We start from the raw sequence: 26,949 nt of genomic DNA, 5'->3' as shown, positions 1-26,949 counted from the left end.
TCCCTATGAGACTGCGGTTTAATTTCCTGTCCTGGTCTTTAACTCCTCAGACAGCAGGGGCTGAGCCTTGTGCAGAGTCGGAGCACTCAGTTCTAGGGTATGGCTACACTTGAAATTTCAAAGCGCTGCCACAGCAGCGCTTTGAAGTGTGAGTGTGGTCGGAGCACCAGTGCTGGGAGAGAGCTCTCCCAGCGCTGCACGTAAACTACATCCTCTACGAGTGTAGCTTGCAGCGCTGGGAGCCGTTCTCCCAGCGCTGTGGCACTGATTACGCTGAGGCTTTACAGCGCTGTATCTTGCAGCGCTCAGGGGGGTGTTTTTTCACATCCCTGAGCGCAAAAGTTGTAGCGCTGTAAAGTGCCAGTGTAGCCAAGGCCCTAGATGGGGCTTACATGCCTGACATAGTCATAGACTCTCTGGTTCCTTATTTACTTGATGTAGATTTCTTGCATGACTAATAAAGTAAAAATACGGATACAAATGAGATGAATAGGGTAATTAATTTGGAACAAGAGCAAAGTTGCAGGATGTTTTTAAAGACATCTTTGTTGTTACCGTTCTGTTGGTCAGGAAAATTGGACAATTTGGGGGAACTCTGGCAGTTACTAAGGTTTACAACTCATTCTTAACTAAGGGCATGATCCAGCAATGCCCTTAGCACCATGAACCTGTAATGACTTTAATGGGAATTGAGGGTGCTTAGCATCATGCAGGATGGTCCCAAAATTCTGCATCATTAGAATTCACTCACAAATAAAGGTCTGACCTACACATTGTTCCACATGAGCAGACCCCTGTGGCTATGCAGAGACCCAGATATTTAGGTGCCTAACTTCTACTGAAATCAATGGGAGTTAGACACCTAAATACTTTTCAGGATCTGGCCCCCACTGACTTTGATGGAGCTACACACAGGCACACTCTGAGGAATGATTTGCAGGATGATGGCCTCATTTTGTTTCCAAAAAACTCATGCAGTGTGCCTACCTAGCACCTTTTTATGTTCTCAGGAGTTGATGTGTGTTCATTTTTCTCAGCTATGTCCTAAACACCTTTACCTCCATGGTACAGGAGGGGAATAAAGTCACTGCTACACAGTAACTGAATATGGATAAATCTCTGTGCAAGGATAATATATTTTGATTTTTTTTATTTGCATCTTCATAGAGGAGCTAAACATCACAACAAGAAATTTGAAGTCCCAGAATCTGCCTTAACTTCATCTAAATGTCTTCATACTACCTGCAGAGGGCTAGAGACTAGTCTGGCGGAATGTACTTTAATCGAGAGACGAAATATTAATAATAACAAGGATTTTGCTAGTGTCGTGTGCCATAATGAAGATAGAGGTTGGTAAAATATGTGTCTTTTTTTAAACACTCTACTTAGGGTTTTTCAGTTTAAACACGGCATCCAATTAAGAAGTTGCATTCTAGCTTGTCAAGTATGGTACCCACAGGCATTGGGGCTTCTAACTGTAGTCACATTTTATAGTCTTTAAAATAATTTTCAGCCTTTAGTTGGTTCAACAGGGAAAATAATTCATCTTCTTTCATAAAATATTTGGAGTAAAATTTCACAAAACATAGCAAAATGTTGTGCCTGCAACTTCCTTCCCCCTCCAAGCCTAACAAAGGCCCTGAAGCTGAAGAAACGTTTCTTAAAATCCTTCTCTTGGGCAACTTGTGCCATTTCTAACAAGTCTTGTCTTTCTCTGATCAGCTGGAGGGGTGGCCAGTGGGATCCTTCTAGCCATCACTCTGTCCAGGATGACAGTCTAATGCATTTCAGAACATTTAAGAACCCAGTAGCCTGGTACCAGCCAAGAGCCTGATTATGTGAATTGCTAGTGCTTCTGCAAAGTGCTCAGCACCTTATAGCATTGGTCCCAATTTAATCCCTGCATTGGTGTAAACTAAACCTTGTTTTTGTTTAAAACATTTCATAGTTTTATATTCTACGTGATGAAATTGACAATAATTGAGCTTTCTTTGGCTGCTCTGGTAGCATCAGTGGGAGATGCAGCTGGTCAGAGGAGGGGTACAGATAGATCTTCTCTGTCTTTGATCCAATGGCAAAAGCAAGAGTGTAGAGACACCTAAAATATGATGACTATTCTTCCAGAAGAAGAGTGTACACCACATTACTCACCTGCACCACCGAGCAGTGGGTCTGAAATGGCATCTCCATCTTAGTCCTTAACAAAGAGAAAGGAAGATCCCCTTTGCCAAGTTGCTGGAAGTTGGATGGGGAAAAAGAAAAGGCTATGTTGAGGATCTGATACAAAACCTATTGAAATAAAGGAAAAGATTCCTGGGCTTTGGATCTGGCCCTAAGAAGGCTGTGGTCTAAGCGTTGGAAAAATAAAACAAACAATTTTTTTCCTTGTATGTTTCTGATACAGAAAGTTAAATAAGAACTTTATTTTTCTTCCTGCTTTGCAGAATGTTTAACAAACGAATTCCAATGTGTCAATGAGAAATGCATTCCTTTACATGAAACCTGTAATGGAATCAATGACTGTGGAGACCTAAGTGATGAATTGTGTTGTAAAGGTAATAGTAATTCTCCCTTCTAAAGTGTCTCATAGTTATGTACAGTATACAATAGAAAACTTTCAAACAATCCTTAAAGTTATAAGGTAATATCAGTCTATTTCAATCTCATTGAGGAAAAGGTCTTTCAACTTTCTAAGGTGACGATACTACAGCTTCATTATAGTTACACAAGAAAAGTTAGGCACCAGTTAACTTCTTGAATCATGTGGATGATCTATTAGTATTAAGAGAATAAAGATTTTTAGGAAACTTTTAGTATAACAGTTTACTATTTAATATAAAGAATCATAGACCAAGGAAAAAGTGTGGCTAGTTGGACTGAAAATGGATTAGTACAGATGGGCAAATAATAAATAATTCAACAAGTTTACATGTTTTTTCTGTTAGCAAATTGTCCATAAAGCCAATTAAGATTTTCTCAAAGTTATTACTTATAATAAATTATTCATAAAATAATATCTTTGTCTTTAGCTTGTTCCTGAGCAGTCACTGTGTTCACTATTTAAAATTCCATCTGTTTTGACTGGAAACAGGGAACAGTGATCAGACTGGATGAGCATACATTTAGAAATTGGATTTCAGATGCCAGAACTCATGATTACAAATTCAAAATTCTCTTTCCCAAAATAATGTTGATTTTGCTGTTTTGGTGATTGTTCCTCAGTAAATTCATTTGCATGAATATTCCCAGAAAGTAAACAAAAAAGAGGTTCAAACATAGTCAAAGTTAATTTTTTAATAAAAATCTAACATATATACATGGATTTTTAAAAGTATTTGCCAATCTCAGTTATTACTTTTTATTTTTATCATAGCACCCAAAGTGCGCTTACTAATAGTAAGATGTGTGAAGGCAAGGTCCCTGTCCTGACAGTCTTAAAATGTACATAACATTTGCACGGAAAGTGTAGATAAAAATCTGATTTTTCTAAGTGTCATTAACAAAACCTCACCCTTTCACATGGTATTTAAATTATATTTACAATACTGACATCAAGTTTCTAAGGTTCAAAGATGATACTAAACTACAGAACACCTGAGGAACAGACCTCTTGACCCCAAAGTTTGTGGATGAAAGGATTTACTCCAAGGAGTGCTTGTTCATGTGTCTAGTGGCTGTTTTTCATCAGTCTGGCCCTGATCCAAAGCCTACTGATGTCAAATCCAGTGTTCCCCAGGCCTTATACTGGTATTAAGGAACCATCAGCTTTTCCATTAAATAAAAAAATCCCTGAATATAGATTTGCTTGGGAGAATATAAAGTAAGTCAAGAAAACCTGGCAAAGCACTGGCTTTGCTGTTCAAAATATATCACATTTTTGTGATAATAGAGAAGAAAGCCAGATACCTGAATTTATAGGAATGTTTCACCAATAGAAGAGTGCCTGACTGTAATTAAGGGCCATGGTCAATGTTTTCACAATACAAGCCTAAAGTTCAGTTCTTAATCCTATATTTAGGCACTTCCCAGTGGGATGTTCAAAAGCATTTCAGTCTATAGAACCTGTGCTCCTAAATCATGTAGGTGCCTAAATATGGGCTTAGAAGGCTAACTTTTAGGCTCCTACTTTTGAAAATGTTGGGCCTATTCTTGTGAGATGTAGAACACTCTAAATTCCCATTGAAATCATCAAGAACACTAACAAGACTGAAAGGTGGGTTGGTGTTTGGCTTGGTTTGTGTGTGGGCAAAAGTTCTGGAAAAAATTGGTAATGGGTCATGCTCAAAAAATTTGAGAACTACAGCACCAAACTGATGAAAGCCTGAAAAGTTGAAACTCTGTTTTAAAGTTGGAAAATGGGTAGTCTACAGCATTGCTAGCATCCATTTTGCTTTATGTATCCAGTGTCTGGTTCCATTACATATTAATGAACATTTTAGTTTTGTCATAATTGTGGCTGCATTGTAGTTAAGTTAAATTAGGTCTCCTACAGTGGTGAGGTTGGTGAATCGTTTGACCCCATCCCATACAAATTGAGTTCTCTTTTCATTACAGAATGCAACAACAGTTTCCATTGTAACTCCGATCTGTGTATTCCAAATAAGTACCTCTGTAACAGGGAAGTGGACTGCCTTGCAGGAGAGGATGAATCTCGAGCTCGCTGTGGAGGTTAAACTTTCATAGATTTATCTTCTTTGTTCCAGTCAGTTTAAACTAGAGAATAAAGAATTCCTACATTTTAAAATATGCAACTGATTTGCAAAGCCAAGAAAATGCACTACTCTCCCAAAAGTTATGCAAACATTTGTAATAATGTTATGTTAATGGTTTCTATTGCATTACACCCTGTTGCTCCTCTTCCTTCTAGAGGAAGAGGAAAAGCATGACAAGTAAGGGGCTGGGGAAACAGATCATGCCCTGGGGACCTTCACTGGAAGGGAATGTCATCTGTGTCTGGAATATTGTACCATTCCCCCCATTTTCTCCAGATTCTGCAAAGAGCCATTGGTTGTGCCAAAGATCCATGGCTGGGGAGTAGGTAGGACTGTTGGAAGTATTTCACCCTAATAGCCCCATGAGAAATCCGACTAAATATTAAATGTAACCTGTCTGTACTACCAGTCCACCCTTCAAAAAATGTTTTATTTTGTTTTAAGCTTGTTCTACTCTCTCTTGCTCTAGCTCTTACACGGTCATCTCCCTTGTCTGATTACCTCCAAATATTTTCTTCTGGTGGAGAACTATCCATGAGAAACTCCAGACAAATTTTGTTTTATTTATCTAAGAGGTGAAGGAAGAGAGTCAAAATATAGTTTATATCAGAAAGCTAATCACTGCGTTATTATTTGTGTTATGGTGGTGTCCAAAGGGAATTGGACAGTGTGTTGCTCTATGCACTGTGTAAACATAAAGGAAGAGCTGTCCTGAAACGTATACAATGTAAATTTAAGACAAGTGAGTTTGATGGACAACAAGGAAGAGGGAGATAAGATGAAGGTAACAGGGAGAAATTTATGTGTTTACACAGGGTAGCCATATGCACAACTTCATGGTTCCGAATTATTTTAAAACATTGGGGATACTGAGAAGATTGTTTTGCCTGTCATCCAGCCATCATAAACTGGCTGATTTCTAGTAAACTATGAAGTAGAAGTGGGGCTTTAGGAAGGATTTAAGACAGATGGTTGTATCCTTACAGATTAGTTGAGGGAGGATGTTAGAGGAGCAGCATGGAAGAAAGAATAAAGATGTTGTGGAGAAGAAGACAGATGATCAGTCCTCAAAAGTATTTGGGCACCTATCTCCATAGAAATCAATAGGAGTTAGGTGCCTGAATACTTTCACGATCTGGGCCATAGTTATTATTTGTACTGTAGTGGTTTCCACAGAATATTGGGCATCCCATTGTTCTATGCACTGTACAAACACATAGGAAGACATGTACAGGAACAATGTACAGCAAAGAAGTGTGTTCAAACTATGCTGTTTGTTTTTGTGCTTTATTCTTAGGTGAGCAAAAGCCAAAGCCAGAATTTACAGGTAAATATTTTGGTGTTCTGTTATTTATAGATTTGTGTGTGTGTGGTATTTACAGGCATTTCAGTCACTCTAGTATAATAAATATTTCTCAGTGCAGTGCAGTACAAGTATGAGAGCATTTGATGTGTGTGTCAGAATGAGAGCAAGAATTTAATATATATTGATGGTTTTGTGTTTTATTCCAAGGGCGTTCACATTCAAAGGCTAGCATTCAAGGTAAATATTTTGAAGTCTTTATTTTTATATGCTAATTATAGACTGCAACTGTGCAAAGTTCTCCACATCAATTAGCATTTAATCGTGACCTGCAACACTACTGCTACTATGGTACAAGACCTGCAAATGGAAGTCTCAATTATCAAAATTCCCATTTATTTCAATGTGTGTTTTGTTTGTATAAAGCCCAAAGGTTAAAGTCCAATTGGGAGCATTTTATTTATTTCGTTATGATCCAAATACCCTCAAAACCAGGCTAAAGGAGGCATGTAGCACAGAACTCAAATAATTAAACACACATATTCTACTGAGGACTGTTATGCCAGCCAGAGTGACCACAATTGATGGCATCAGACCAGTCATCATGTAATGAAGTTCCCAGATCTGGCTCAATCCTGCAAATCCAATAATCTCTGGGATGGTCCCAGAGACAGCATGAGGTAAGGTCGAAGAACACACCCCTTTGTGTGTCAGTGGAGAGTTTGAGAGCATAGCGTGCTGGGGTTTTTTTTGTCCATCCTGGAGACATTGCCAAAGCATATGCAATGTGGCTTTTCAAATATAATGAGTGATTGAAGGAAGGTCAGGTCTCTGTGAGATTATGGCATTTCACACAAAGACAAACCACTTTATGCTCAGGATTTAGCACTGACAGCACATATTGATTGCCTCTAGCCACTCCAAGTCTGCCTGCATAAGAGTCTGGGCTTCTGACCTGTATAGCAATATAGATAGTACACAAGTTTGATAGATCCCGAACTTTGTCTTAGCACAAAGACATTTTTGCACCCATTAGCAAGACATGGACGTCACACAGGAAGCAGTGAGACTTATTCATCAAAGAACATCCAGTTTGCTCTAACTGTTTGAACTCGGCTTGCAGCCTAGGTAGATGAACTCATCAGTGTACACAAATGCACCATCACAATTTAAAATAACCTTGCCACGTACTACTCCTTTGAGTGCCACAAAGCTTCCTGAGATGGGTATCACAGAATGATGATTTTGGGGGGATTCATAGTGGAGGAGGACATTACTTGAAAGAAACCAAAAAGAAAGGGAGGAAAATATCAGTATGTAATTGTTTAGATGCAGCATGCCCCTCTAATCTTGATTAGTGGTGTATTTAGCACATACATATGAATTAGACCACTTGTTATTTGCATGCTACTTTTAAGCAGAGAAAGCCAAAGGGTGACATATTATGTGGCACTTATATAATTTAGAAAAATATCTACTAAGAACTGGGATGAAAAAGTATTTCTAATAATGTGTAGAACAATATATTTTCATTTTTTAAAAACCTATCTTTTTAACACAAACATATGTTTAAGTGCTAGTGCAATTTAAAATGTTTATAAACATTAAACTATTAATATTCCATTATTTTATTACAGAAGAAAAAGAAGACATCTCAACTTCCAGTATGGATGGAGGTCAGTTTGATTAAAGCTCCACTTCCTGCCTGGTTGCCATGTCATGAGACGAACTTTCCCCAAATTCTCTTCTGATGGAGGATCATCCATGAGAAATTTTAGACCAGTTATGGTAGATTTGTTTAACAGGTGGTGAAAGAGAGTCAAATTCAGTTTATATCAGAAAGTTAGATCCACAAAGATATTTGGGCACCTGTCTTCATGGAAATCAATGGGAATTTGGTGCCTGAATGCCTTTGAGAATCTGAGCCATAGTTATTACTGGTACTATTGTGGTTTCCACAGAGGAATAGGTATCCTGTTGTTCTAGGTATTGTACAAACACGTAAGAAAACACATCTGAAGAGTTTACAGCAGAGGTCACCAACTGGTCAGTCACGATCTCCCAGTCAATCCTAGAGGATCTCCCAGTCAATCGCAATCTCCGGCAGTGTAGTGGGGCTGCTGGTAAGACAGGCTCCCTGCCTACTCCAGCTCCACACTGCTCCCAGAAACGGCCAGCACAGCCCCGGAGGTGGGAGGCTCTCCCTCCTCTCGCTGCTCCTGCCTGCAAGCACCTGGCCCATGCAGCTCCCATTGGCCGGGAATGGAGAACTGTGGCCAATGGGAGCTACGGGGATGGTGCTTGCAGTAACCAGAGCCACGTATCCCCTGCTTCCTCCAGGGGCCACAGGGGCACGCTGGCCCCTTCCGAGAGTGGCGTGGAACTGGGGTAGGCAGGGAGCCTGCCTTAGCAGCAGCCACAGTTCACTGCTGACCAGGAGCCACCAGAGGTAAGTGCTGCCTGGCAGGAGGCCGCACCTCAACCCTGAGCCCCCTCCCAGAGCCAGCACCCTCTACCCCCTCCTGAACCCCCTCCTTCACCTCAAGCCCCAGCCCTGAGCCCCCTCCCAGAGCCAGCACCCTGTACCCCCTCCTGCATCCCAACCCCCTGCCCCAGCCCTGACCCCCCCAGCACCCCAAACTCTGCCAAGAGCCCCCTTCCACACTGCGAACCCCTTGGCCCCAGCCCAGAGCCCGCAACCCCTCCCGAAATCCAACCCCCTGCCCCAGCCCGGAGAAAGTGAGTGAGGGTGGGAGAAAGCGAGCGACGGAAGGGGACAGGGATGGAGTGAGCGGGGCGGGGCACATTCTGGGTTGCCTTTAAATTCAAAAAGTGATCTTGGGCATAAAAAGGTGGGACACCACTGGCTTATAGACACATTGTTAAGACAAGTGAGTGTGACAGACAACAAGGAAGAGGGATAAAGGATGAGGGTAACGGGGAGAAGTTTATGTGTTTACACAGAGTAGCTATATGCACAACTTGATGATAGAACCATAGAATATCAGGGTTGGAAGGGACCTTAGCAGGTCATCTAGTCCAACCCCCTGCTCAAAGCAGGACCAATTCCCAACTAAATCATCCCAGCTAGGGCTTTGTCAAGCCTGACCTTAAAAACCTCTAAGGTTCCACCACCTCCCTAGGTAACCCATTCCAGTACTTCATCACTCTCTGAGTGAAAAAGTTTTTCCTAATATCCAACCTAAACCTCCCCCACTACAACTTGAGACCATTACTCCTTGTTCTGTCATCAGGTACCACTGAGAACAGTCTAGATCCATCCTCTTTGGAACCCCCTTCAGGTAGTTGAAAGCAGCTATCAAATCCTCCCTCATTCTTCTTTTCTGCAGACTAAACAATCCCAGTTCCCTCAGCCTCTCCTCATAAGTCATGTGCTCCAGCCCCCTAATCATTTTTGTTGCCCTCCGCTGGACTCCTTCCAATTTTTCCACATCCTTGTAGTGTGGGGATCAAAACTGGACACAGTACTCCAGATGAGGCCTTACAAATGTTGAATAGAGGAGAATGATCACATCCCTTGATCTGCTGGCAATGCCCCTACTTATACAGCCCAAAATGCCGTTAGCCTTCTTGGCAACAAGGGCACACTGCTGACTCAAATCCAGCTTCTCATCCACTGTAACCCCTAGGTCCTTTTCTGGAGAACTGCTTCCTAGCCATTCGGTCCCTAGTCTGTAACAGTGAATGGGATTCTTCCATCCTAAGTGCAGGACTCTGCACTTGTCCTTGCTGAACCTCATCAGGTTTCTTTTGGCCCAGTCCTCTAATTTGTCTAGGTCTCTCTGTATCCTATCCCTACCCTCCAGCATATCTACCACTCCTCCCAGTTTAGTGTCATCTGCAAACTTGCTGAGAGTGCAGTCCACGCCATCCTCCAGATCATTAATGAAGATATTGAACAAAACCGGCCCCAGGACTGACCCTTGGGACACTCCACTTGAAACCGGCTGCCAACTAGACATGGAGCCATTGATCACTACCCGTTGAGCTTGATGATCTAGCCAGCTTTCTATCCACCTTATAGTCCAATCATCCAGCCCATATTTCTGTAACTTGCTGACACGAATACTCTGGGAGACCGTATCAAAAGCTTTGCCAAAGTCAAGGAATAACACATCCACTGCTTTCCCCTCATCCACAGACCCAGTTATCTCCTCATAGAAGACAATTAAGTTAGTCAGGCATGACATGCTCTTGGTGAATCCATGCTGACTGTTCCTCATCATTTTCCTCTCCTCTAAGTGCTTCAGAATTAATTCCTTGAGGACCTGCTCCATGATTTTTCCAGGGACTGAGGTGAGGCTGACTGGCCTGTAGTTCCCTGGATCCTCCTCCTTCCCTTTTTTAAAGATGGGCACTACAGTAGCCTTTTTCCAGTCATCTGGGACCTCCCCCATTCACCATGAGTTTTCAAAGATAATGGCCAATGGCTCTGCAATCACATCCACGAACTCCTTTAGCATCCTTGGACGCAGCACATCCGGCCCCACGGACCTGTGCTCCTCCAATTTTTCTAAATAGTCCCAAACCACTTCTTTCTCCACAGAGGGCTGGTCACCTTCTCCCCATACTGTGCTGCCCAATGCAGCAGTCTGGGGGCTGACCTTGTTTGTGAAGACAGAGGCAAAAAAAATCACTGAGTACATTAGCTTTTCCACATCCTCTGTCACTAGGTTGCCTCCCTCATTCAATAAGGAGCCCACACTTTCCTTGACTTTCTTCTTGTTGCTAACATACCTGAAGAAACCCTTCTTGTTACTCTTAACATCTCTTGCTAGCTGCAACTCCAAATGTGATTTGGCCTTCCTGATTTTACTCCTGCATGCCTGAGCAATATTTTTATACTCCTCCCTGGTCATTTGTCCAATCTTCCACTTCTTGTAAGCGTCTTTTTTGCATTTAAGATCAGCAAGGATTTCACTGTTAAGCCAAGCTGGTTGTTTGATTGATCGTCAACAATTTGATGGTGCCAAATTGTTTAAAGCATTGGGGTTTTGTGAAAGGTGTTTTGCCTGTGATCTGGCCATTATTAGCTAGCTGATTTCTAGTAAACTACAATAGAAGCAGGCCTTTAGGAAGGATTTAAAGGAGACAATTGTGTCTTTACCGATTTGTGAAGGTAAGGTGTTTTCAAATGTGAGGGGCAGCACGGAGAAAAGCACAAATATGAATTTAGGAGAACAGGACAGATTAGCAGTTAGAGCAGATAGTGTAACTGGGAAACGACAAATAAGAGATGAGAGAATAAGCGGAGAGGACAATATAAGTGCTTGGATGATAAGCAGCTTGAACCTGAAGGAATGGAAAATTGGGAGCACATCCTTCTAGCTATTAATCCTACATTTATATATTTTATTTGTATATAATTTGTCCAAACATTGCTATCTTTAATTACATTTTGGATTGATAAACTGTTCTGCGGTGTCTTGTCCACTGACTCATCTTTACCTGTCTTTTGTTTGGCTGTGGGTTTTGTTGTTGTGAAATAGTCTAATCAGGCCAAAGCTTCACATTCAGGTTATGCATAGTGTATTCTGAAAAGGCTATATTTCTTCTGAATAAAAACAAAAAGACTCTTGATTCATATAATCAGGGCATTTTTCCCAGCAGCATATCTAATACAACCTTGGAAAATCGCCAACAAAATTTAGTAGCGGAGGCATAAAACATACTCACCCATCTATGACGATGATAAAGAAATTAACAGTATTTTATTCATCCATCAATAAATAAATGATTTAGCCAAGGCAAGTAGACTTTTCCAATGCTATCTGAACATCTAGTTAAATAACTGCTTTCTGCAAAATCAGCAAAGGGTAGAGTTGGAAACTCTTTCTCACTGGAACAATGTACAGTGCAAACCAGTGTGTTCAAACTACTGATGTTTTTGTGTTTTAGCCTTACATGAGCAAAAGACAATAATAATAATATGAGATATACCAATCTCTAGAACTGGAAGGGACCTTGAAAGGTCATTGAGTCCAGCCCCCCTGCCTTCACTAACAGGACCAAGTACTGATTTTTGCCCCAGATCCCTAAGTAGCCCCCTCAAGGATTGAACTCACAACCCTAGGTTTAGCAGGCCAATGCTCAAACCACTGAGCTATCCCTCCCCCCTTTAAAAGCTAGACATTCCAGGCAAATATTTTTATGTTCTATTATTTTATGTCTATTTACAGTCATTTCAGTCACTGCAGTATAAAAAATATTTCCCTATTCAATGCTGTACAAGTGTGGGGAGTATTTGCATATGTGTGTCTGTGAGAGAGAGAGAGAGACTTTGGTGTATATTGATGTTTTTCTATTTTATTCCCAGAATGTTCATATGCAAAGGTTAAAATGCAAGATCAAAATATTTTGAAGTCTTTTTATTTTTATATACTTAATTATAGACTGTGCAAAGATCTCCATATCAACTAGCCATTTAATCTTGACCTGCAGCATTTCTGCTATTATGGTATAGGACCAACAATGAAAGCACTTTCATTTCAGTCCTTATTTAGCCAAAATCAATAATGATTTCAGTAGATGTTTTGTTTGAATAAAACTTGGAGGGTCAAGTCCAGTAAAGGTACTTCATAGGTGCCAAATCTCCCCATTAAGCAGGCTAAAGGAAGCATTTCACACATGACCGCACCACCTAAATATAAAATAACCCTGCTGCATGCCTTCCTTGGAGCTCCGCAAAACTTCCTGAGATGGGCGTCAGAGAATGATGTCTTTTGGGGGCCTCATAGTGGAGGAGGACCAGATGATATTACTCAAGTGAAACAAGAAAGAAAGAGAGGAAAGTGACAGCATGTAGTTAGATGCAAAATACTCACTTGAATAATGGGGTGTACATTTATTAATTGGACCGCTTGTTACTTGCAGAACAGTTATGGAGAGAAGGCCAAAGAGCGTCATATTACGTGATGATATTGTGATATACAGCAACATCCACATGGGATGAAATATGTGTTGTTTTTTAAGGAAAATAACATGCTACCATTATTTTGACATAAAAACATATGTTTAAGTGCTAGGGTAACTGGAAATGTTTGTAAATATTTGGGTACTAATATTTATTATTTTACTACAGAACAACATGTCATCGTCCCAAATTCTAATATGGATGAAGGTAAGTTTCACTAAAACTCCAGCCTAGGTGGATACCATGTCATAGAGTGAACTTTCAAAAGCAATCAGGCATTTTTCAACTGAGCATTTACATTGTTTATCTAAGCCAGTGGTTTTCAAACTGTGAGTCGCGACCCAGTACTGGATCGCGCAATGTAAGGCACTGGGTCACGGCGGCTCTGGTCAGCACTGCCGACTGGGCCATTAAAAGTCCCGATGGCGGTGCTGCCTGGCTAAGGCAGGCCAGTCCCTACCTGTTCTGACACCACGCTGCTCCCCAGTTCCCGGCCAATGGGAGCTGGGGTGGGGGGAGGGAAGAGACAGTGCCTGCAGGCAAGAGCCACGCGGACTTGTGCACCTCTGCCTAGGAGCTGGACTTGCTGCTGGCAGCTTCTGGGGTGCAGCGTGGTCCGTGGTGCAAGGACAGGCAGGAAGCCTGCCTTAACACCCCCGCTGTGCCTCTGACCAGGAGTCACCCAAGGTAAGCCCACACCCCAATCCCCTGCCCAGAGGCCCCCCAACCTGGAGCCTCCTCCTGCACTCCAAACCTCTCATTCCCAGCCCCACCCCACAGCCTTCACCCCAACCCTCTGCCCCAGCTCCATTAGGTCACAAGCATCAACAATTTTCTTCAATTGGGTTGCCAGAAAAAAAAAGTTTAAAAATCACTGATCTAAGCTATACAAGATTTTAAAAACAAAAAGAGCCATAGGAAATTGTGGCCCTAGATTCTTTGTTACTCTTGTCCTGAACCCAGCGTGCAGAGTTTCTCACAGATGTCATATTTTCAACAAAAATTTAAATCAGTCTCCAGTTTCTACTATGTTGAATTTCTACAATTACTGAGGTAATTGTGGGCCAGATTCACTAGCAGTTAGGCACCTAGGTCCAACGTTCATTGGGATTCACAAAACCCCCATTCAGTTGCCACCTAACATTCCTAGGGCCCAAATTAGTAAGGGTGTCAGGGGGAGTTGTTCTTTTGTGTTTTATTTTTTGTTTGGTTGGTTCTTTTGCCAGTGCAGATTTGCCCACTAACTGAAAAAAAAATCAGTCTCAAGTGAGTGGTGTTGTGACCTGGCGCACAGGGTTGCATCACACCACACTCAAATTTGGCCTGGCCTCCCCTCCATCATGACGGAAGGGAAGCTGGTCCAAATGTGAGCAGCATTGCAACATGTGCACCAGATCACAGCCACCAATACCTCCTTCTGCAAGAAACGGCTTCGGTGTCTAACTTCAGGAGAGTGTTCACAGCTGTGATTCCCAAGCAGAGATTGGTGCCTCCCTGTGATCTGGATTTGGATCCCAAGCTCCTTTTGAGGGGTGGAGCTCAGGCAACACCTCTCCTTGAACTTCCTAATGCAGTGGTCCCCAAACTGTGGGGAACACCCCTGTAGAGGGGCGTGGAGGAATGTTTATGGGGGCCCATGGAGGGTGCGGAGGGAGCGCCAACCCGCCCATCTCTGGGCCGGGCTGCAGCACCACTCTAGGCCGCAGCTTAACTCCCACCCCAGACCAGCTCTGTCCTCGTTCCCTCTCTAGCCCCATTTCAGCCCCCAGCTCCACCTTTAGCCCAAGCTCCTTTGCTGAGCCAACTGTGTAGTAATGGGGCAGGGGGCGCAGACAGATTCCATTACTAGTAATTGGAGACATGACAGGAAAAGTTTGGGCACCACTGTCCTAATGCTGGTTTAGGGTGCCCGAACTCCACCTCCCCGACTCAGCTTGCTGGTTTTTGTCGATTCCATTCTTGGGTGCCTAATTCTACCCGTGCATTGTATACTAGGCACCGAACAGCAGGCTGTGAATTCCACTAGGTGGCAGGTGCCTAAGTCCCTATGTGAATCTTGCCCTGAATGGCCATAGAAATCAAATTATTTAAAAAAAACAAAACTCATTTTGATTAAAATTACTGTGTTCCTTAAATTACATGCTCTTTCCTTTTTGTTAAAGAAAGGAAAACATTAAAGACCTTGTTGCCTCAGTTGAAGTGTGGTGTTACAAACCACCCAGTAACTCGACGGAAGCGAATCATAGGAGGAAACACTGCTAAAAAGGTGACAACAAAAGTGACCTAGTCTGATAAGTTGTGTATTGGCATTGTTGTCTTTAGTTTTTCAGCACCTTGATGTACCAATGGAAGTATTGGCTTAAAGTATAATCAGTGCAGAAACCTAATCAGTTTGTGAGATTGCAATTTTGAACAGAAGGGGTAAGTCTACACTCAAGCTGGGGGTTTGATTCCCAGCTCAAGGAGACATAGCCCTGCTACTCGAATTGAGTTAGTATACTAAAAATTAGGGCAGCTAATTAATTGCAGTTAACTCACGCGATTAACTCAAAAAAATTATCGCTATTAATCACACCTATAACAACAGAATACCGATTGAAGTGTATTAAATATTTTTGGATGTTTTTCTACATTTTCAATATTGATTTCAATTACAACATAGAATTCAAAGTGCACAGTGCTCACTTTATATTATTTTTATTACAAACATATGCACTGTAAAAGTGATAAACAAAAGAAATAGTATTTTTCAATTCCCTTCATACAAGTACTGAAGTACACTCTCTTTATCATGAAAGTGTAACTTACAAATGCAGATTTTTTTCTTTACATAACTGCACTCAAAAACAAAACTGCGCAAAGCTTTAGAGCCAAGTCCACTCAGTCCTACATCTTATTCTGCCAATTGCTAAGACAAATACGTTTGTTTATGTTGACGGCTGCTTATTTACAATGTCACCTGAAGGTGAGAACAGGCATTCACATGGCACTTATAAATACCTTGCAGTGCCGGCTACAGAAGTGCCATGTGAATGTCTGTTCTGACTTTCAGGTGGCATTGTAAACAAGAAGCAGGCAGCATTATCTCCTACAAATTGTAACCAACCTTGTTTGTCTGAGTGATTGGCTGACCAGGAAGTGGGACTGAGTGGACATGTACGCTCTAAAATTTTACATTGTTTTATTTTTTAATGCAGTTTTTTTGGTACATAAGTCTACATTTGTAAGTTCAACTTTCATGACAAAGAGATTGCACTGCTGTACTTGTATCAGGTGAACTGAATTTTTTCTGTTTTTTACAGTGCAAATATTTGTAATAAAAAATAAAGTGAGTAGTGTACATTTTGTATTCTGTGTTGTAATTGAAATTAATATATTTGAAAATGTAGTAAACATCCAAAAATATTTAAAATAAATGGTATTCTATTGTTGTTTAACAGCGTGATTAATCGCGATTAATTTTTTTAATCGCTTAACAGCCCTACTAAAAGTAGAATGTAGCTGTGCCAGCACGAGCCACCCAAGTACATGCCTGTGGTCTCACACAAGCATGTACTCAGTGTGGCTAGCCCATCATGGCACCACAACTGCATACTATTTTTAGTACACTAGCACGATCAGAGCTAGTGTGAGTATGTCTCCTTGAGCTGGGAATCACACCCCCAGCTTGAAGCGTAGACTTACCCAAAGATGTCAGGAAAAGCAATAGTTAAGGCTTGAATAGAAAGTTTATTTCTTCAAAGGAAGTTGAGTGTATGTCACAGGATTGGCTCCAATATGCACTCTGAGATTTTTGCATTTAATTCCCCCTTTTTTTAAGATAAGAGAATAAAGATGCTAGCTGTAAAACTACTAGTAGTATTTTGAACAACTGCACAAGTTTCATACTGCACCATTTTAAAGAGATGCAAACTGTACTTTGGAGTTATGTAATGGAGCACTGTGGAGTGGGTGGCGTAGTGAAGTGACACCAGCAAAAACTGGAGCAAATAATTTAGCAGAATACTGTAGCTAGAAAGAGTATCCTGTCAAAGCAGAATTAAAACCTGCATAATGTGCCTAATGATACAGTCACATACTATATTTGATCATATAGGGTCAGATCCTATCACATGAACCATGCAGATTTTTTTTATAGGGTGAATTCCCTTGGCAAGTGGCAATTAGAGAGGGTAGTGGTACAGTGAACTGTGGAGGAATTTATATCGGTGGCTGTTGGATTCTGACTGCTGCACATTGTGTCAGGTAAAAATCATTCTAGAAACAATTTGCTTGCAAAGTACAGAAAACATTGTATAGGTTCTTGTACTTCTCATCTGCTTTTTTGCTCTCAGTTGCATAGAGGGAAAAATACAGAGTTGCACAAGTCAGCAAACCAAAAATTACTATAATGAAACAAACCAAAAACCCAGGAGAGAGTCTGAACACCAATATCCGTGCTCAGCTCCTAAATTCTTAGTGTTGTTGGGTAGATTCAGCCCAGTCAGTATTATCACATCAGACTCCCTCAAGCTCTCTCAGTCCCTCAGCATGTTCACTGATTCTATCATAAAGGATTTCCAGATGGGGTCCTTCTTAATGTCTGAAAAGCCTTTCCTGCATTTTAATACTGTCTATGTAGGCATTTAGACAGTAAAGATCACTATGGTATCAAAATTACATAGTTCCATAATCAGTGGTCTTCTTATAAAGTTGAATTCTCTTCTCCTTTTCAGGAGCAAGATAAGCCAAGTGTGAGTTAAAGAAAATCTTAAGGCTATTCTGCCTTCTCCTGCATGGTTCTCATGCAAGTAGAGCAGCTTCCAGATTCTCCTAAATTACTCTTCTTTCCCTTCTTCCAAAGGCAGACAGTTGAGAGGGTTTGAGTGCTTTTTCTCTTCATTATAGGTTATGGCAAAAGGATGGATCTTGCAATTTGTCCCAAAGGCGGTCAGGTTAGGTCTGCTATTCCTGAGGAAGGGAATTGCATAGTCTAGGGCAGGGGTCGGCAACCTTTCAGAAGTGCTGTGCCGAGTCTTCATTTAGTCACTCTAAGTTAAGGTTTCATGTGCCAGTAATACATTTTAACATTTTTATAAGGTCTCTTTCTATAAGTCTATAATATATAACTAAACTATTGTTGTATGTAAAGTAAATAAGGTTTTTAAAATGTTTAAGAAGCTTAATTTAAAATTAAATTAAAATGCAGAGCCCCCCGGACCTGTGGCCAGAACCCGGCCAGTGTGAGTGCCATTGAAAATCAGCTCGCATGCCACCTTTGGCACCTGTGCCATAGGTTGTCTACCCCTGGTCTAGGGCCTGCAGCCCAAGTGGCTTTGTCACCAGCTTCCTCTAGTCTTAAAGCCCCATAATGCCCCACTCTCCCTTGGCTGCAGGTTCAATGCTGCACCTCTGAAGTGCAGCACAGACTCTCACTCCAGGAATCCAGTCTATGATTATTGCAGCTAAACTGCTTGCAGCAGCATTAGTACACAGCCAGTGGAGGGGAGAGAAATCAGTAGGGGAGGTATGAAGGGGATTATGATCTACTGTGGGACATCTCTTCAGGGTACCTACTGTTTTGGGAGCTGAATTTCCTGTCTGTTCCACAGACGTGTGGGGAGAATTGGGGGAGGGGAAAACAAAAGCCTGACACATACACCTGATTGATAAATGAACAGGAAATTCCTTGAGTCAAAACTCTCCCCTTCCTTTCTCTTACATGCAGAAAAACAACTTAGGGCAAATGTAAGCTTTATATTGTCACCATTTAATTTAACTGGCAGGTTGTGCACTATAAATTCATCCATATATATATTTTTAAATCCTCTTGTTCATATAATTTGTTCAGCCCAGATGCATATTTTATTTGTTTAAGATTTTATTTACTGATAAGGAAGTGTCACTGTTGATGTGCATTTATATCTAGAAGATGAAAAGATAAGGAGATCTATGCAGTTGCTTGCTGTGATTGGTGGTGTTTCTTGGGTCATTGGTCTGACCCTGCTCTCACTGAAACCGTATGGCAGAACTCCCATGGGCTCAATGACCATAACATGTATAAATGCATGAAGACAGTTTCTGTCTCTCTCCTACATTTTACATGAAGTTCTAAATTACATAATGCATAGGTGATGCAGGAAAACAGAACCTATAGCAGAAGAATTACAGAAGGCAGGATGTTTTGGGCTGGAGTAGTAACAGAAAAAGTCCCTGTTGCCCACATCAAATGCAGAGCATGCATTAAAGGGCAGGTTGTAATCTTTCACTGGACCGGTGGGGGAGAGAGGGACAACAGGAACTATTCTCTGTGTGTGCCCCTTGGGAGTGTACGTTTCCCCAAAGGGTGCACAAATGAATGGTGAGAAGGAGGTGATGGTTCCAACATTCTCTCCACTCTGGCCCAGGGAGTGGTCTGGGCATACCTCCACCAGAGTGGGGTGAGGAGAAAGAAGTCTGTACCACAGTACCTCTGTGTACTAGAGCACAACCAGAGATGCACGATCCCCCTAATGTTCCCCTTGAGGCAGTGGTAACAATATATTTTGGCCTATGAAATTATTTTTCCATGTCAGATACATCACTATACAATAAGTGGCATCTGTCCCCACATTTGATACAGTTCAGAAAGCCCTGGGCAGAGGAGTAGTAATACTTAATATGTGTAGTATTATTATTATTGTTCTACAGAAATGCTGATGAATTGCCAAATGGCATAACACTTACAGCAAGCCAGGATTTACACTTGTGCTTCTATTGATTAACAAAATAAAATTGACATTTCTTTTACAGAAAAAGTCGAGTTAATCAGTATCGGATATGGACCGGAATATTAGATACAATCCTCTATAATCAAGAGATAGATACTTTTAGATTAAACCAAGTGATAATTCATGAAAACTATAATGCCTCAAATTATCAAAATGACATTGCTTTGTTGGAGATGAAAAGTAATGACAAAGGAAAACCATGCTCACTAGCATACAGCATACCTGCCTGTGTTCCTTGGTCAGAATATTTGTTCAGATATGGACATCAGTGCAAGGTTTCCGGCTGGGGACTAGCAGAAGGTATTTGATTTTTAGTTTATAATGAATTCTTTATATGATGGTAGTGCCCAAAGGCTCACATCTGGATCAGTACCTCACTGTGCTAAGTACTGTACAGACTGCTGGGAAGACACAGTCCTTGTCCCAGAGAGTTTACAATCTAAATAAATTTTAAAAAGAAACAAAACAAAAACATATGGAAAGAGGTGGGGAAGGAATACAACATACATGTAAAGTGATCAACTAAGTCATGTTAGTTAAATGTCTATTTGTAGCATGTTTTATTTATAAACGCAAAACCAAAACTTTACAATTGGTCTGGAGTGAGGAAGGCACTTAAGGTTGAAGTGAAGAGGAGGATATTATTGTTGGAGTGAAGGGGAGGAAATACATAAAGGGAAAGCAAAGCTGAATGGAACAGAGGGGAAAGAGAAAGAGGGCAAAAAACATGGTAGTAAGGAGAGCCAGGCTTGGCAGCCAAGGTACTGCAGTGATGGGCGGGGGGCAGGATTAAGAAAAATTGTAAGTAAAACTCTGTATCCTGACTGATTTGCACAGATGAATGGTGTATTTTGATCACTTATTTGCCAATCTGCATGGGGTAAAGACCTGGACGTGTGTCTCAGGGATCCTGAAAAGTTTGAATCTGCCTATTTTTCTTTATTAGTTTTCTCGGACCTCAGCCATACAGAGATGCTGCCCTGTGCTCCAGTCCTCCAAGGAGTGTAAAAACACTGGGACATTTTAAATGAGCTCTCTTTTTGCCAAAGATGCGATCGTTTCCCTCATGAATTACGGCAGTTGATTAATAGCATATGGTGAATGGCATGGAAGCTACATTTAAAACTGCTACAATTATATTACCCTCTAGTAACACTCCACTTAGAAAACCAATTTCCATTTTGATTGTAAGTGGCCTGTGATTAAAACGGTACAAAAGAGACTATGCTCTATAAAATATTGTTGAGGGACAAAAAAGCATAGTTTGTTCACAAGATAGGATGTGACTTGGTCATCTAGCAGCCCTTCTCTTGTGAAAAGAAAGAAAAGAAAAAGGACGATATAAGAGTGATCAAGAGAAAGGGGAAATAAAGATAGGAAAGAAAGGAGGAAAGATTTCTGCTGCCTTGAAAAAATAATTAAACATTGAAAATACTGGAAGCTATCACAAGAGTTGTCTACTCTGAACAAGATCATGAGGATTTATGATGCTGGTCTATTTAGGAAGCCAAGATGAAGAGCTAGTTTGGGAGCATGACATTTTTATCTAGAGGCCCCCTGAGTGTCAGACTGAAATTGAACAAAATTAAGTCTTGAGTGTGGCCAGTATTTAGTTCTTTAAGGATTCTGATATTCCCAGATATATCTAATATCCTCCCTTAAATGAGGTTGCCTAGATGAAGATTCCCCTCCTCACAGAAAATACAAAAGGCATTCCACCACTGTTTGTCATATTGTGTAGTCTATAAATTGCAAGCACCGACAGATAACGAGGAAACAAATAGGGGATCGAGAACTGGGATTAGCTAAAAATGTGTTAGAAAATGTAATTGCTGTGTGTGATTCTGTAGTTAAATAGTACTGCTTTTATCTGGCTGATGTGCTTGCACTACATGCATGGAGAAAATATGCATGCATTTAAATTATGTATTGTATATAACAGAATAGGTTATATTAAGTCAGGAAAACAAGTATGAAAGTTTTGATTTGTGACAATGTATCTAAAATGCATTTCAAATTCAAAGGTCCTATTCTTTTCTTTTTAGGTTATACCAAACAATTTGTTCTTCGATGGGGCAACGTTAATTTATTTCCAAACTGTTCAGATATCTATAAAGAGCGCTTTTTTAATGAAATGGAATGTGCAGGCAAGTAATTCCATCACTATTATTTCTTTCTGGTGTCATCATCAAGCCCACCTCCCTGAATATTTGAAGTCCTACCACCCAGTGCTCTCTTATAACTCTGAAATACAGTAAACTAGAAACCATAGTGAAGCTCTTAGCAAAGTGGTTAGGAGCCAAAATGCTCTTGCTAGATCTGCTATAAAGTGATGCAGACTTTTAGTACCAACCTGCATGTACAACTACACAGCTATGTTTGCAAATGCAGTTATCATGACTACATGCAATGACTGTGATTATGCATGCAAATTTCAGCATCCAATTATGTGAGATATGTTATGTGCACAAGTGGGTTACTGTCCATTGAAAATCTGGCCTTTACTGTCTTTGGCCCGGATTCAGCAAAGTCCTTAAGTGCATGTATAATTTAAAGCACGTGAGCATTCCCATTGAATTTAATTTAACTATTCACATGCTTAAGCACTTTGTTGGATCAGGTCATTTCCACTCATCATTCTTTGTCCCCTGGAAGACATTACCAACTTTTTAAAAGAAGAAATCATCAAACCTGATCAGAAAGCATTAGCACTCTAGGCTACCGTTCCAAAAGCTGAAGTTAGAGCCTTGAATTCCAAATCTTAACTTCAAGCTACTAGAAGAATTGCCACAAGATTTCTTAAATTTAATATGTAACCAATTAATATGATAGATGTTTCTGTCCCTCCTTTAATTCAAGTAAGCAAAGGCAATGCTTAAAAAAAAATTGTGAAAAGTGGTCCATTTAAGCTGTGAGAGAATTCAGTCTGATGCCTGCAAGGTATTGGGTCCTGTGGAACTCATGTTATCTCCTAGGTCTGCCATACTTTTCAACTGATAGTACTTTTATGTGGAAGGCAATCACCTATTGCAGCAATGGGCAGCAGTATAAAAGCCTACGATATTAATCAAAGATGAATTTTTAGAGAACTTAATCAACTTCCTAGACATCAAGAAGAAAAGGGGAAGCGTTCTCTCCCCAAAGCAAACACAAACTTTCAATCTGGTTTTGGAACAGAGCACTGCTACTTGTGAGAGTATGTACCCACCAGCATGAGTAGAGTAACGGTGGCATAATCAATCAGTGTATGGCTGGCCATCACACTTCATTGTCCATATCACAAAACACACCACCGCAATCAGCAACAGCCAGGGCCAGCTCCAGGCACCAGCCGAGCAAGCTCGTGCTTAGGGTGGCAGATTCTACGGGGCGGCATTCTTCCCAAACCTAGGGCTGAACAGCCGCTTTTTTTTTTTTTTTTCTGCTCTGGCTGCCCTGTAGGGGGCGGCAGCATGAGGAGGGGAGCACCCTGCAGCAAACTCAGCAGGGCAGACCGCATCCTTCCCTCCCCGCCGACTGGAGCGGCGCGAAGCCCTCCCAGCAGGCGGCGTGGTGGGAGGGGCCAAGTGGTGAGCGCCCTGGCTGAAGCGCTGGCCCGCCCCCCTTCTCTCTCTCCCCCCTGCTCCCTCCGCCACCCCTCCACTACACCGGGCGCGCACTCTGCAGCACAGGGAATCCCCTTGCACCATGGCTCCCGTTGCCCTGTAGGGTTTTTTTGTTTGTTTGTTTCCCCTGCTTTGCCGGCCATGCTGAGTTCCCCCCCACACCCGCTTTGCCACTCCAGTCGTGCCGTGTTCCCCCCCCACACACACACGTTTTGGTGCTCCAGCCGCGCCGCTTTTTTTGTTTTGTTCCCCCGCCGCTTTGCTGCTCAGGCCGCGCCATGTTTTTTTTTTAACCTGCTTTGCCGCTCCGGCTGTCCCTTTCCCCCCCCCCCCTTTTTTCTTTTTTTTCCGTAGGGAGGCAAAAAAGCCAGAGCTGGCCCTGGCAACAGCTGGCACTTCTTGAGAAAATTCAGATGAGAGGCCACATTTTGATATGCATGGAGACGTCCTCTTATTAAGAGAACAGCAAAAGTTATTGGTAATGCTCTAGTACTGTGGTAATGGTGCTGCGTTATTGTATCTTCACATTCTTCACACGTGATCTATTTTTCAGAACCACTATACTCACTTAAAAAGGATGCTTGGTGCTTATTTTGGTTCATTTTCTGTAGATTACTTTTGAAACAATATAAAATACAATGGACTGAATTCTGCTCTGATACTCTGGTATAAAACTTTAATTACTGTCTAGTAACTGAGTGAAGGTTATACTAGTATAATGAGGAGAATTTGGCCATCTATGATTTTTGAAAATAAGTTCTGCAGTTTTCACAATAGGAAAAACATGCATATAACAAATTTTTCTTGGTGTTTTCCCTCTTTTGCCTCAGGTACCTTTGATGGTTCCATAGATTCCTGTAAAGGTGACTCAGGAGGACCCTTGGTCTGTATGGATTCAAATAATAGGGCATTCGTGTGGGGTATTGTGAGTTGGGGTGAAAACTGTGGAGTTCAAGGATACCCTGGAGTTTACACAAAAGTAGCCAAATACTTTGATTGGATTAGCCGTCATGTGGGAAGGTCCATTATTTCTCTATACAATGTGTGAAGCTTTGGAACCTAAATACTACATTTGCAGTACCTGCACACAAAAGGGAAGATTAGTTCTACCTTAGAATCAGCAGTTTTATTACGTACTTGCTATTTTTGGCAGAAATGTTTAAACAAATATTTGAAAATGTTATTAGTGTTCTATAAATGTAATGATTCTTGTGGAAAGTGTTTTGTACTGAAATTAGTTCACTGCAAGATTCCCTAATAAATGCATGCATACTATGAGAAAATTAAAACATCTGTTTTTTGGGGGGGAGGGGGATATTACATTTCATGTTTGTGCATTGGGATGGGCTGTTAAAATGGAAAATTATGTATTAATTTTATTATTTCTTGCTTTCAGCATAACTGTTCGAACCTAGCAGTAAGTACAGCAAGAAATCCAGTCAGTCATACCAGCATGAGTATCATCACAAACCTCAAGGAATTCCTCAAAGCCTTAAAACAGACACTCAAACTAATACATTCCACCAGCGCCAGGTACTGAGGAATGAAACACTAATGTAAACAAAGGATGCCATCAGCCAAGAGGGAGAGTAAGGGTCTGATCCCACACAAATGAAGTCCATGAGAACTTTGTCATGGATCTCGATGGGTACAGGATCAGATACTGCACTAGGGGCCATTAACAAAAAGGGAGCATAGAGCAGGAGGGTTCTAACTCAATTCTGGTTCCTCCTACAAGAAGTCTGCTCTACAGGACTTCTTGTGCTCTACATGCATGCAGGGATGGCTCTAGACATTTTGCCACCCCAAGCACATGCCTGCGGGAGGTCTGCCGAAGCCACGGGACCAGCGGACCCTTCACAGGCACGCCTGCGGGAGGTCCATTGAAGCCGCGGGACCAGTGGACCCTCCACAGGCAAGCCACTGAAGGCACCCTGCCTGCCGCCCTAGCGGCGACCGGCAGAGCGCCCACCGTGGCTTGCTGCCCCAGGCACGCGCTTGGAGCACTGGTGCCTGGAGCCGCCCCTGCATGTACGTGATGATACAGATGGGCATTCTCAAGCAGAACCTAGAGCAAGGGTGGGCAAACTTTTTGCCCAAGGGCCACATCAGGGTTGCAAAACTGTATGGAGGGCTGAGTAGGGAAGGCTGTGCCCAAACAGCCTGGCCCCCACCCCCTATCTGACCCCCTCACACTTCCCACTCCCTGACTGCCCCCCTCGGAACCTCCGACCCATCCAACCTCCCCTTTATCCCCTGACTGCCCCCTCCTAAGACCCACCCCAACCCTAGCCACCCCTCAGGACCCCACCCCCTATCCAACCCCCCTGCTCCGACAGGCCCCCTGGGACTCCCATGCGAATTCAACCCCCCTTTTCCTCATCCCCCGACCGCCCCCCCCAACCTCCACCCCATCCAACCACCTTCTGCTCCCTGTCCCCTGACTGCTCCCCAGGACCCCCTGCCTCTTATCCAACCCCCTGGTCCCCTTATCATGCCGCTCTTGCAGCCACGCCACCTGGCTGGAGCCAGAAATGCTGCCACGCTGCCCTGCAGGAGTGCAAAGCCCCACTGCCCAGAGTGCTGCCCACATGGCGGTGTGACTGCGGGGGAGGGGCCAGGGACTAGCCTCCCCAGCCAGGAGCTCAGGGGCTGGGCAGGACGGTCCCGCAGGCCATAGTTTGCCCACCTCAGACCTAGAGGATAGACCATGCGCTGCATGTTTTTAATACATATGCACTGTGGCCATAGGTGCTGGAACTAGAGGTGCTGGGCATGCTGCTGCACCCTGTGGCTTGAAGTGGTTTCCATTATATACAGGGTTTACAGTTTGGTTCAATGGCTCTCAGCACCCTCACTATAAAAACTTGGGGCAGCATCCCTGACTGTGGCCTGGCCTGAGGCAACTCCATTCCATGCTGAATATTCTTATCTCTAGCAAAGAATAATTTGTACAAAGAGATAAGCCTGGATCCAGGGCAAACCTGAAATCAGGCCAACAACAGTGGGCATTTGTGTTCTGGCCAAACCAAGAGAGACAGAATTTGGCTCTAGGGCTAAAGGTATGCTCTAAACATTAAATTGCTAATCACTATTGGAACTATTTCAAAGAGAACTACAGAGTCCCTAAAACATTTTAGAATGTAATTGGAGATTAGTGAAAATGTTTGCATTAGCTACTTCTAATGAGACATTACTCCTTTCAGACATTTTGGAGCGAATTCATAACCACCTGATTTAAACTGTACTTCTTATTTTCATCCCTTTTCCACTATCTTATAGAATCACAAATGAATGAATTTGTTTTGCAAGGTCTGACATCCCAGGGTGCAATCCAGACCAGTGAGGGACTGTCTTACCCCTGCCCCGCAACCCCTACCTTTACAATACCTTCCTGGTAGTAGCCCCCACCGGGGCTGCTCTCATAAACAGCTTTCCAGCATGCAAGTCTCCATAGGCACTGACTCAATGGGTGCGCGGGGGCTGAAGCATCCATGGGAAAAGAATGGTGGGTGCTGAGCACCCACCGGCAGCCCGACCAGAACCTCCCCCTTCCCCAGCGCCTTCTGCCCACCGCGGGCCCTGCCAATCATCGCCTTCCCCTGCCTCCCAGCACGTACTGCAGATCAGCTGTTTTATGGCATCA

General features: G+C 42.3%; 1 protein-coding gene across 1 annotated transcript in view; it reads left to right on the top strand.

The window, feature by feature from the left end:
• Positions 1-24,593, top strand: part of CFI (complement factor I) — a 28,114-nt gene extending 3,521 nt beyond the window's left edge. The window contains exons 4-15 of the mRNA XM_030564573.1: positions 1,168-1,349; positions 2,445-2,555; positions 4,555-4,668; positions 6,010-6,039; positions 6,226-6,255; positions 7,653-7,691; positions 13,118-13,156; positions 15,112-15,215; positions 17,088-17,194; positions 19,721-19,998; positions 21,744-21,845; positions 24,134-24,593. Coding sequence (XP_030420433.1) covers positions 1,168-1,349; positions 2,445-2,555; positions 4,555-4,668; positions 6,010-6,039; positions 6,226-6,255; positions 7,653-7,691; positions 13,118-13,156; positions 15,112-15,215; positions 17,088-17,194; positions 19,721-19,998; positions 21,744-21,845; positions 24,134-24,351 — 1,354 coding nt within the window. The 3' untranslated portion in view covers positions 24,352-24,593. The remainder of the gene's footprint in view (positions 1-1,167; positions 1,350-2,444; positions 2,556-4,554; positions 4,669-6,009; positions 6,040-6,225; positions 6,256-7,652; positions 7,692-13,117; positions 13,157-15,111; positions 15,216-17,087; positions 17,195-19,720; positions 19,999-21,743; positions 21,846-24,133) is intronic.
• The last annotated feature ends 2,356 nt before the right edge of the window (positions 24,594-26,949 follow it).

Source organism: Gopherus evgoodei, chromosome 5 (assembly GCF_007399415.2).
Source record: "Gopherus evgoodei ecotype Sinaloan lineage chromosome 5, rGopEvg1_v1.p, whole genome shotgun sequence".
Lineage (NCBI taxonomy): Eukaryota > Metazoa > Chordata > Testudines > Testudinidae > Gopherus > Gopherus evgoodei.
The sequence above is the reverse complement of the archived record's forward strand: the minus strand, read 5'-3'. Positions and strand labels throughout refer to the sequence as shown.